General features: G+C 29.7%; 1 protein-coding gene across 4 annotated transcripts in view; it reads left to right on the top strand.

The window, feature by feature from the left end:
* The first annotated feature begins 902 nt into the window (after positions 1–902).
* LOC113369877 (TLD domain-containing protein 2-like) overlaps positions 903–13,087 on the top strand; it is a 31,525-nt gene continuing 19,340 nt past the window's right edge. For 3 of the 4 annotated variants that reach the window (XM_026610480.1, XM_026610479.1, XM_026610477.1), the window contains exons 1-8: positions 903–1,087; positions 1,149–1,224; positions 1,460–1,597; positions 2,175–2,558; positions 2,997–3,227; positions 3,287–3,411; positions 3,869–4,008; positions 6,521–6,692. In XM_026610480.1, the coding sequence (XP_026466265.1) occupies positions 942–1,087; positions 1,149–1,224; positions 1,460–1,597; positions 2,175–2,558; positions 2,997–3,227; positions 3,287–3,411; positions 3,869–4,008; positions 6,521–6,692 (1,412 nt within the window). In that variant the 5' untranslated portion in view covers positions 903–941. Of the gene's footprint in view, positions 1,088–1,148; positions 1,225–1,459; positions 1,598–2,174; positions 2,559–2,996; positions 3,228–3,286; positions 3,412–3,868; positions 4,009–4,645; positions 4,682–6,520; positions 6,693–13,087 lie in introns of all 4 variants that reach the window. The other variant, XM_026610478.1, reaches the window with a different exon arrangement.

The raw sequence follows: 13,087 nt of genomic DNA, 5'->3' as shown, positions 1-13,087 counted from the left end.
AAAACCTTTTGCGAGAAGCTCATGTGAAATCGCTGTTGCAATATCTTGATGGTGATGAAAATATCTATTTAAATTAATTACGGTATTAAACTCAGTTGTGATTTTCTACATTTAGTGATTTTTGAATTAGTAATGAGATTTAACCAAATATTGATTGCCATCAAAGTAATATTGCTAGATAATTGATTTGTTTGTTACACAAGAGAGAATTCAGTTTTTCCTTTATTTGAGACGAAATTGATATTTTTGAACTATTTTGCTATTTCTGATATAACAAGATTTTATGTACATTGCAAATTAAGAGTGTTTGCTTTAACATTAATGCTGATATAATCTGTAAATAGAACAATATCACTAAGATTTGTCACAAGGTAGTAAATTCTTAAAGATTGATGTTAAATAAAAGAGGTTCTAAATTCGCTTGTTTAATGGGTAATTTGCTTTTGATCAATTAGTAAAATATGTGAAATTTAAATAGCCTAACGATGGAATTAGAAATTATAATATTCTACTATATCAAGAAATATTTTATAATTGTTTTAAATAGCAAATCATTTTAAAAGTATTAATCAAATGAGAGTAGAATTATTTTTATGAAATCCGCACTGATTTTTAAACAATATATTTATTTGAGAAACAGAAGCGAAAAATTGATTAAGTTTTCATACTAAAAATATAACTTGATTTTAAATTTAATTTTATAACTTTATTGAATGAATTCAGTAACAAATCTTTATTAATATAACCTTTATTAATATAACAATTCAATATAACCTTTATTTTTATACAAAATGAATAGATTTTCGAAGTTAAAAAATGTTAGTTTTTAAAGCATAAATAACGTACATAAATTATTTTTACTCTGGACTACATACATAAATCATCATTTTTATTTTCAGGGCGTAGTAGGAGGTGTGTTATTAGTTACCCCAAATGCTGTGATGTTCGATCCTAATGTATCAGACCCCCTTGTGATAGAGCATGGACCAGAAAGTTATGGTGTCATAGCTCCTATGGATCTCGTAGTCAATTCTGCAATTTATTATGATATAGCCCATATGAGAGTTGGTCATATAGGAAATGAAAGGTAATTTAATGAGTTATATTTAATAAAAAAAATAAAGTAATACAATGATTTTATTTTGCAGTTCAGAGAAACCTGAAATATATCACCCATCAAAGACTTGTACTCATTCGCCAGGAAAAGATTCTTTGCTGGTCAAGGTATGAATTTTTTAAATGTAACTTTTTAATATGGTAATCAAATATTTTGTATTTTCTGTTCTCTGTTGTTTTTAATATTTGATTTTGGTGTCTTTTTTTGCCCACTTTTATTATATTTTGAGTATATTCTAATGCTCAGTGAACAATTGTATTCAATGTGGAAGCAAATATTAAATCTGCTGAATAATTGAGTCATTTCACTGTTACAAAAATTTGAATGATTATTTTTTACTAGGACGAAACTTTCCCAGAACTAGGTGGGGTAGAAACAGATTTAGATGGTGAGAGTATTTGCTCTTATGCTGAACAAAGAGAAGGAGATGCATTTCCTAAGGCTTTCGAAAGGGACCTTGTCACACCTACAAATTTATCGGTAAGCACAAAACTGTAGTACATATTTACTTTATTTATTACGCTTCAATTTTATAATATCAATTGTCGAGCCATCAAAAAGAACTATTTTTCAATTAAAATTTCATATAATGTAATTACTTGTCCATCTAACAAAGTTCATTAGAGTCATTATTGTTATAAACTATAAAAATCTTAAGTCTTAGCAAGTTTTATCTGATATTAGTAATGGGACCGTTCAAGTATTACGTAAGCAGATTTATTACATTTATTTACCCCCCCCATACCCCTTATCAGCAAAAGTAAGCAAAGCTCTTACCCCCTACCCCCATGCTTACGTAAATATTTTGCACTTGATGTAAAAAAATAAAAATACTATCTATGACGTAATCATCATCCAGACTTCCCTGCTCCCCATGTCAACCCAAAATAAGCAAATCAACAACCCCCCCGCCTCCATATAGTGCTTACGTAATACTTGAACGGCTCCAAAGCTCAGAAATTATTTTAATTTAACTTTTATGTTTACTTCTGTAAACTAGCCAATGGATAAGTTAACTTTGTTAACTCAGTGATTTCTCAATTACTTTTTTTCACAGCGTTCTCAAGGTGACTCAACAGAATCAGAAGGTGGTTCTGCTCCACCTAATGCTACCGCCGCAACAATGAATGTCACCAGCACGCTAGAAGAACGAAGACGCTCTTTGCTTGATCAACATTGGGCAATTCCCAGTAAAGACCGCTCGTTGGATGACCAAGACTCAAATGGATCTTCACAAGAGACACCAGTTCAAGTACCAGTTCCTAATAATATAAATGTTACTATTGCCCAAGTTGCAGAAACTAGTGAATCTGCACCAGCAGTTGAAATAAGGCCAGAGGACTCGGAACAGATGACCAAACAGTCATGTTATGATTCTGGTATTGATATGAGAGAACCAGTCCCACCTCCTGTTATTATTCCACCAATGAATACCAAAAAGGTACAGTTGTTCTAAAAAAGAATTAAAATAATACTGTAAATATCATGCAACATGTGCTTCATTATTCATTTCATACAATTTCTTGATCATTGTCACAGATGAGTTTTATTAATGTTTGAAATAATTTAAATTATGTTATGGTTTAGTTTATATTTTTAGAAACTTATTATGCTTGTTTTCGGATGCAAAATATTATTTTGAAATTCATGTTACGTTTTGTTTTTTTTTTCTAAACTTTGCTGTAATTATTTTGATTTTTGTTGTTTAATCACTTGCCTTTAATTAAATCCTCTATTACAATACATATTTCAATAAAATATTTTTGGTAATGCTGTTTACATCACTAAATTTTTTTAATTTAAATTTAAATGTGTCTGTTGAATGTTGAAATTGTAATTTTTGGGCTCTCAACCCTTATTACGTTTTTTTGCGATTTAGGTTTACACAGATGCTGACATAGTCCTGTCCTCCGATTGGGTGCCTCCAGTCACAATTGCTCCTCCTGCAAATGCAACAGAAACACTGAATAATGGTAGCCCCCTTAATAAATTGGCCCCACACATTGATACGAGTGGACGAAAGAAAGCCTCTTCAGTATCTTTCAGTTTAGAAGACGCTACTGGCGCTGATGGAAAGGACCAAGACAAGCAGGAGACAAAAAAGAATAAAGTATGAATTTAATGATAATTTTTACTTGAGAGTTTTTCACAATTGTGACTACTTTTCAGATGTTAAAACGATTGTCATATCCATTAGCATGGGTTGAAGGACTTACAGGCAGTGAAGAACAAACACCGCCAACAAGTGCAGCAGACCCTCAACATACATCAATGTTTTCAAAAGTATTCTCAAGGTGAGAAAAGTCTGTATGAGTTAATTGTTACTGCTTTAAAATATGAATCTAAAGTTTATTGGTGGTATGCACATTTTTATTATCGAATATATGAATAGTAAATATGAATATAATTTACTATTCAATTTAAAACTTTTATCTTGCTGCCTTTGGATTCCAAAAATAACAGTTCTCCAATAAATCTTGTGTCTGAATTGGGCACAGGTTTGTTCCTGAGCAAAACACCTTCAGAGGAGAGCGCCGGCTCTGGAGGTGCTCCGAATACACCCCCGACCGGGTAAGGTTATGCGGATAAATATTTATGTAGTGAAAAAAACAAACAATAAATTTAGATGCAAGTGAGGATTAACGGAAAAGAACTTTATGGTGTATATTAAATATGCTGCAACAAACAGTAGTAATTTTAATAAAATGATACATGAAGCCATGAAATAACTCATTCATTTTCATATTTCAGGAGGTCGTCAATTGGAACTTTTATGCGCGATTCATCCAGTTCCAATAAACCTCAGAGGCCACAAACAGCTGCACCCAAATTGGACTACAGGAGTATGGTTTCGATTGATGATATGCCAGACTTATTTGTCTCATTTGATAGTAAGTTTGACCTTTTTATTATGAAAATTAACAAATATTAATAGACAAAATTACTTGCATATAAATTTTTACTATTAAATCACCGAATTTAAAATAAAATAATTGTTTTTATCATTATGATAAAGTTTCAAGTACTTTGAAACAATTTATACAAAAAATAGATTTTTCATCTTGAACTTCAAATATTTAAAGAAATTGTGGACATTGTTTTATTACTTCATAGAAATTTAGTTTGAAGATTAATTTCTAATGTATTTTTAACATTTCAATGTAGTTTTTCACTTATCCTAAAAATCCAATCAATATGTTTGGTATTACATTTTCCTATTCTTTGTTAGTAGATGATTTTTAATTAATTGACATCAGTAATGATTGTATTCAAAAATTTTTTAAGATAATTTTCAATTGAATGGTATTGCTAATTAGAGTAAAGTAAATGTCATTTCAGCAGGTATCAATTGTAATATGCGTAGACAACATTCATATCATTCATATAAAATGCTTTCATCGATGCACATTTTGATTTCAACAGATTTAGCATTTTAGTTACATGTCGAAAAATAAATTTCAAATTTATAATTTTACTTGATTGTCAAGATATAAATTACTAACATCATATTTAACATGTCCCTAACAGTTAATGCACCGATGCATCAGCAACTCGATTCTTTGGGTAGGTCGATGTTACTGATATTTTTTGGTTTCAACTGTCGTACTCTTTTCACATAATTAAGCTTTACTATGAATAATTACAATTTTTATTTACATCTTGTATTTCTATTTATTTATTTTCTTCTTCTCGAAAATCACCAGATCTGCTGCAATGTATAATAGTCAAATCATATTAAATATGATAACTTTAAATTCTCTAACAAAATTTAAAAAATTACAAATTGGTCTCAATGTTTAATAATAATTATTATATTAAATTATTATTGATCCAAATTTTAATGATAATTTGATTTGGACATAAATATACATTTGATCTATTTTGTCAATGTGATGACCTGTATTTTATATTGAGCATGAATTTATTTTGCACTTCATTTTATTTTGGGCTGAGATATTTACCAAATAACGCATTTGGTGCATGCTTTTCACAACAATCTTGTCTTCAATTCATTTGGTCTCTCACAATAATCATTTCAGTCACATTTGATTGTATTTTACGTGCCAAATATTTAATCATTCTGTAATTTGTTCTGTTTAATTGTTGCATGGTCTTCATGAATAACTTTTTTCGAGGCTTGGGCGCATTGCCATAAAATTCGGTTCCACTCTCCTATTTAAACGATTCCAACATCAAGCTGATCATTTTTTTTTGTAAAATTCCAAATTACCAATTTTTGATACTCGATTATAATGAATATATAAAATATATATATATATATATAAAATAATAATTTTAATTTGAAACAATTGTAAATTATTATTTCGTATTTATAAGCAGTATGTTCCTAACTGATATTAATTCAACTGCGTTAATTTTAATTTGCTAGGTTTCGAAAATGAGTTCACTTTTATCTGTTTTTATTGGTATTGCGACAATTCATTTGAAGTTAAAATTTGGTATATCGAATTGGTTTCAAGATGAGTTTTGATATGGCATATGAATCGTTTAAGTAATAGTCTCATTTTGACTCATTTTGTAGGACAATGCACCCGGATTGTTTAAATTAAAAATACTACTGACTCTAAAACTGAGTCTTAGTGCTATGCAAATTGCGAGTTAACACTTTATCGACCGTGCGTGGATGATTCACCCAGTAGTGGCTTAATTGTCGATTAATATGCCAGAGTTTGTAATTGCAAGGCCGATAAATTGGCTTGTGGCCCATTAGCGTTGACAAACAAAAATCCGATTTATTTGACAGCGGTCGATAAAATGTTAATAAATAAGGAAAGAATGTGATGCATAATAATTTCAATTTATGCATAATTCTTTGAACATGAAAAAAATAATTACTGTTTATAATTGTACCACTATTTGACTTTTATGTACTACTTTTATATCGATAACACCTATTTATGCAATATAAAATTATTTATTCCAATTTCAATTGTATTTGGTTCTTTATCGCGTAAATTTAATGACATGTTTTATGATTATTATATACTGATATAATATTCTGCGCATTTGAAGTGACTAAAATGATTTTATTTTAACAATTTCACCGGTTTTCGGACTTACGAATGATATAACAGTAGCGCATAAATAATCTAAGGATTTTGTCAGTTGTATGTCTCCCATTGTTTCTTGTTCCCTTCCACCTATTGTAAGCATTTACATTTTGATTATCAGCGATAAATTTTTCTGGTTACATCATAATTAAATTAGAAGATGTAGATGAAATATATGTAGCAAACAACGTATAATAGTATTTCACTTTTGATCAGGCGTAATTGTGCTAATGTTATAGATAAATTTATCGTTGAGAAATTAATTTATTCTCATATATGATGTCGTATTGTGAATTTAAGCATAGTTTTTAAAATAAAACATTTTCCACAGAGCTGATACCTCGAGCCGCACGTGCTTGCCCTGATCCGCCACTGTACTTGCGATTAAGAATGGGTCGACCATTGGCCGCAGCAACCCAACCGCCCGCACGCCGGCCCTCAGTTATGTCGTACGGCAAGAAAAAGATGCGACCAGAATATTGGTTCAGCGTTCCAAGAAATAGGTAAAATAAAAGTCACAATGGAAAATATTTCTTTGTTTAAGTCCGAAATTTGTGTTCAAATACCCGAGAAAAATAAAGCTGTTTGCGTTAATTGTTTCTAATGTCGCGTCGCACGAATTAGATCATATTTGAGATTTTATATATTTTACTAGCATATCCAGCCACGCTTTGCTGTGACTTTGAATTTGACCATTGAAATTTGTATCTGATGGGCAATCAAATTAATGAAAAAATACAAATATTGAATGAATGAAAGAGCTTATAAATGTGTTACACCCTATTTGGCAGCCTGCTTAAGTTGGTTGTAACGTTTCTATATTTGTTTTTTTTTTCTTGCTAAAATTTTAACATGTTTTGTGATGAGATATTTACTAATGCTATAGCATTGTTTGCGAATTTTCCAGTATTATCAAATTTTCGACACGGATCGATTTTTCACAGTATTGTTTTTTCAAATTTAAATGGCAAAGAAATGACCTTAAATCAGCGATAATATAATATTTTCCGACTAAAAATTGATATTCGTACAATTTCTAGGACCAATATGAATCATGCTTGTTTCTGAGTCCATATACGAGTATATCAAATGTCTGATTTTTTGGCATTCTACTATTTTTTTGAATGTCAATTGATGATTTGATTAATTATTATAACATATTTTTGTACATCATAATTAACACTTTCCACTCGGGAGTCGGACTGCTAGTCGGTACGCTGCGCTCGGAATATTATTGTGCTATACATATCTCTCAACTCGAAATATTTTTTTGTATCGGATTTTTCCAAAATGGGGTAATATTGGTTTTAAATATAGTTATTATGATAATAAAATAGAAAAATTTAAAAATTAATAAAAAATGCGCTCAAAACCATACTATATTGTTTAAAAAATAATTTCTTCTATTATAATATCTATTATAATGGCTTACAAAATAATAAATCCTGATAGACAAGGAAACAAAAATTAAATTTAATATGTTACCAAAATTATTACCATTATAATAAATATATAATATATATAAAATAACATTTCCAGTAAAATTTATATCTCAAAAAATTATGGGATTCATGAGCTAATAAATTAATTTTGTTACATATTTATTTGAGCCGCTCAGTGCACACATCGACTAACTCCACTTTTTGAAAAAACTGAGATATTAGTGGGAAAGAACTTGGTATAATCATAACTTTTTATGATTATAATAATTTTCCAAAAGAATGAAAATTGCCACTGTGAAACGAAAATTTTTTTTGACCACTGAATCCATAAGTCATTTATTTTAGAAGACATTTTGATTAACTCCGTTCTGTAGTGTATATGTTCTGGTTGGGTTGGATTTCGGGTTTCAAATTCATGAATTACGAATAAGAACACAGAACTGTAGGGTGTTGTGGGTCTCGAAAAAAATTCATCTAGTTTTATAAAAGACATCAAAGACGTTACAAACTTTGAAAAAATAACTTACTAAAATTCGTGTACCCGGCAAAACAAGAATATTAAAACTGCCTGAAGTTTATTGAAACTTGTTCAAAGTACGGAAATAAGAGCTGACTTAATTAAAAATAAATTTCTGGTCGGTGAAAATAGTTATTAATCTATTAACTCAAGATTTTGTTATTATTGAGTCACGTGCGAAAAAAAATCGAGACATAATTTTACCAGATAGTTGATACAATATAATAAAAATATTTAAGAAAAAAGCGTCATTGTAGCTAAGCCGAATGCTTCACTAAGATTTTTTATCTATTTTTTATTTATTTAGAACAATAAATCAATAACAGAAAAGTAACCATCACAGGGTGTCCAGAAATTTGGCCTAAAATGCGCTGAATTTAGAATAGAAAGGTCCAAACCCAACGATATACAATTTAAGTGTGACTACAATGAAGATCCGAATTTTAAAAAAAAGTTTAAAGTTTAAAAAAAGTTGCCACTTTCTGACTTTCGGAGTTAGTCGATGTGTGCACTGAACGGCTCATTTATAAAATTAATAAATTAATCAATTGAGCGGCGGCATCCGAGCGGAACGGTAAAACGTACCATGCCGCCGGAGCGGCGACATCCGAGCGCAACGGTAAAATGACTATGCCGCCGGTGCATCGCCATCCGAGCCGAAAGGGTTAAAAAGTAAAATAAAATATCAATCCGAAGCCGGAGCGGCCACTCCGGTACCTAATACTCGGAATACACAAATGTATTCTATAGTATGCCAAATCACATAAAGTATTTGAAAATCGTTTACGAGAGCAATACAAACATATTTGTTCGTATTATTGTAGAAAATTCAATGGCATGTCAAAAGTGAGGCAATAAAAATGTTGAAATATCCAAATATGAAAAAGATCAAAGAAAAATTCTCCCGGCCTTGAAATATAGATTTCAAAATAATTGGTAATCTTCATTAATGTGAATTAATTAAGTAGATGTTAGTGGTTTTGGTAACACTCAAATTTAATGAACTGCATTTCTTGATTCTTATTGGAAATCATAGTTTATCTTTTTTTTTTTTAAGTGCTATAAGACCAATCAGTAATAATCAGTTCAGTATTCTCTAAATTGTCTTATAGGAGCACCGTGACATTGTCTCCTTAAACTGAATATTATGGTTGCATTTGCAGACGAAAAAAGTTTGCATATTCTGACTCCATATTCCACGTGCTCTTGTGTTTTGAAGTTGCTGATGTTGAGTAAGCTTGTTTTCGAAGATATCAAGCATTGACACATAGCAAATTGAGGTTTAAGAATTTTGAATATGGAAGTGATCAGTATCTTTTGTATTGGAGTTTAAGCAATATTCAACTATGTTCCGATCTGTGTTTGAATTCTTCCGAAGTGTGAATAATTTGAGGTTTGAAATATAAGCCATGATTGAATATGATTCCACGATATAGTTTCTTTTTCCATGTTATTCGTAATCTTGTTTTAGTTCGATTAAGTTTATTTATTTGCAAAAGTTTATAACATTTCATAGCAAGTCTTATTGTTTTGTTTTATGAATAGATTTTGCAAGATTTATGCATCAACCATTTTGTCGCTAAATCAGATATTAGTTCAAATATAATACTATATTCATTATATCTTGTGTTTAAGAGACATGCGATAAAATAACATATAAAAGCCTTCATTTTTTCATTTAATCTTGTTAACAAATATAAGTAGTAAAGATATAATATTTAAATACACATGTGTAGGTATGGTATCGATAATTGATAGATGAATGGATTTTTGGACAGCGCTATGGGGTGACATTTGTAATAAGTTAAAGTTTTAGGTTTGAGTTTTGATTTGAACCCCAACGTGCAAAATTCCATTTCACCTAAGAATGATGTCAATGTCTTTAGTTTTAAATATTTGTTAATGCGTACTTTAGTTAGGTATGTCTTGCTTGATTGTTAGAACCAATGTTTTTTGCAATGGTTTGTTAATGCGTACTTAAGTTAAGTATGTTTGCTTGATTGTCATGACTTGTTTTGATTTTATCAATTTATTAAGTGATTTATTCATTTTGTTAATCATTAATAAACTCTGTGATGTTCTGTTCTTTGTCATTTTAGTATTTGAACAAAGTTGAGATTCATAATACGTACCAGTTTAATGAGTACATGCTAAACTTGCAATTCAGATTCATATTTCAATCGCAAAAATTGCAAAATTGTTAATCGTGCGATGCAGTCTTTAGTTAGAAGTCAAGGTGGACCTTGGCGCATTGCAAAGCTTTAGTACACTACAATGATTTTAATAAATTGTATGTAACCAGTAGTTTGCATACATTTCTGTTTTGAATAAATAAAATATATTCGCAAAAGCGATTTTATATTTATAAAAATAGAGATTTTAATCATATTAGAGTGATAGTAAGATCGCTCCAATATAATTTTTTATCAAACGCGATACTTAATGCCCGTTTCATTTTTCGCGCAAGAATTTTTAATAATTGTACCTCACTTAGTTTGAGGTATAAGAATGCTATGTGTTTTGATAGTGCTATTCTAGACTTTTCCACTATCAATTTTATTTTATAGCTAGAATTTGAAGTGAAAAACACATTCATTCGCGCGCTATATGTATAGATATGTAATTTCATGCTTAGACGATTTGGAGTTGGAAAGAAAAGTTTTGAATGGTTAGAATTCAATTCATAAAGATTGAGTTTAGCTTGCGTTAAAATGTTAGTGAGATTGTTGTTAATAAAAAATTTCATTATTGTATCAGCTGTAGTTAATGAACTATGAACGTTAAAATAATTTCTGGGGATTTCGAATATTTTAAGATGTTCAGTTATGCTTTGTTTAGGTGATTGTTCTGAACATCGTATTGATAAGAACGTATGTTGTTGATTCATGTTTATGTTGTTATTGAAGGTTTTTCCCCGAATTGTTTGGTGAATCTTTCTGTCGTTTATCTGAACTAAAACTTGTTCGATCACTCTCTTTATATCGACCGTTAGTATTGAAGTATAAATTTTAAAATTTGTTTTAATGAAACAGATTTCGTTTCGGATATTCGGTCTAACAAGTTGTAGCTCAGTTAACAGCAGACTTGTATCGGATTTACAAGGTGCTTCCAAAATTACGCGAAAATTAGTTGTTAAATTGATTGACTTTAACACGTCTTCATGAGGTAAATATAAACTTATTTTAGGTATGCTTGCTTTTATGAAGTTATCATATTCGGTGAATTGGTTTCTGTTTGCAAATGAAATATGACGTTTTAATGTTTCTTGTCTACTATATTCTATGTCTTTGATATTTTTTGCAAATTGAATTATAGTACCAAAACTTCCGTCAATAGTCTTAGTTGTATTAGTAATAGAATACTCTTCGCGTTGTTTTTCCGTTTCAGTAAAGTATTGTTTATCGTCGTATGGTTTGCGTATTTCTGAAGATATATCTACTTGAGCTTTAAAGTTAGATTCATGATTTGAAACCGAAATTGATTTAGAAATGTTTAATTGAGGTAAATAAAATTGAGGCTGTTTTATGTTACCTGCATTATTTGTTGTTTTGGTATAATTTAAATTGAGTTCCGAACTAGTATCTGATTTATTCAAGGCTGCTAGCCTAAGCTTTGATAATGTTGTCAAGCATTTTTGGTATTTATCAAAAAACTCTTCTAATTCGTTATCAAATAAATTATCAATTTCTTCTTCATCATCAAGTAAAGTTGCTATTTTGATAACCGTATCTTCAAATAAGTCAAAATTAGGTCTTACATATTCTTTAAAACGGCTTATTTCAGAAATATTCAATTCACACACAGGCATGTGTGACCATTGATTGCAAATCTTTTCGCAATATGCTAATTGCGATTTAATTTCTAGTTGCTTTGTTTTGAGTGATTTTAAAGTTATTAACGATTCCATCTTGTCACAGATCGTACTAAACTTCATTAATTGAATAAGGAAAGATTGATAAGAAGGAAATGTAATTGAATAACCTGGTTTCTTGCTTTGCTTGTGCTTGTAGCTGTAGCTCCAAATTTGAACTTCTTATCTTGATTTTGAACTTCCTCTTTATTTAATCTTGATTTACTTGGTTTATGCTTGTTTTGCTTGATTTCTCCTTCGATTGCTAGACGTCACATCCGTCTCGTATGGACCAATAAAAAATTTAGGATGATGTTGAATCCGGCTCGAAGGACCAATGTTTTAGGGATCTTGTTTGATTGAATTTGAATTTACTTTTCGAAGGACCATATGTAAAACACTTAATTGAATAACTGTATATATTTATTTTATAAGTTATAATAGTATTTATAACAAATTTAATATGTTTTGATTATGTATTGATTGAATTGACCTGATTTTTATAATTATCTATTTGATGATTTTTTGTTTTCTATTCGCATGCTTTGATTGGCGCGAACAACTACTATTAATTGATTAAATTTCATTATTGCGCATTGTTAGTCAGTGTCAGATATTAAAATATATATGTTTTTTTGTTATTCAATTTTATTCTATTTTATTCTGCCCTCAGTGGCGTATATACTAGAGCTAATTAAAATATGACAATAAAAAAACTAAAAATTAAAGGAAAAAAGACAATAAAATATAAGACATGTTTGTCTAACAAGCGATTTGGTAAAAGAATAAAGTTTTAACATAGGGCCATTGTCAGTCATCTATATGTGTCATAAAAAATAATGTTTCCCAGAAATTTTGGCAAAATAAATTTTTTGTGTACACTAATAATAAGTTTTCTTAATGCATTTAACCATAGATAAATAAGTATAAACTAAGCGTTTGACTAAATTATCTAATAAAGTTACCATGACCCATGTGAAAATTGTTCTGATATTGTGGCGATTGAAGTGTTAATTCCATTTATTTATAAAAATCAGAATCAAATGGTATTTATGACTTGAAGAGCTAATCGGTATTAAAGAAATTATA

Source organism: Ctenocephalides felis, unplaced genomic scaffold (assembly GCF_003426905.1).
Source record: "Ctenocephalides felis isolate EL2017-DRISC unplaced genomic scaffold, ASM342690v1 CF-g0.4_SCAFFOLD_01492, whole genome shotgun sequence".
Taxonomy (NCBI): domain Eukaryota; kingdom Metazoa; phylum Arthropoda; class Insecta; order Siphonaptera; family Pulicidae; genus Ctenocephalides; species Ctenocephalides felis.
Note: the sequence above shows the minus strand (reverse complement) of the source record. Positions and strands in the feature narration are given on the sequence as shown.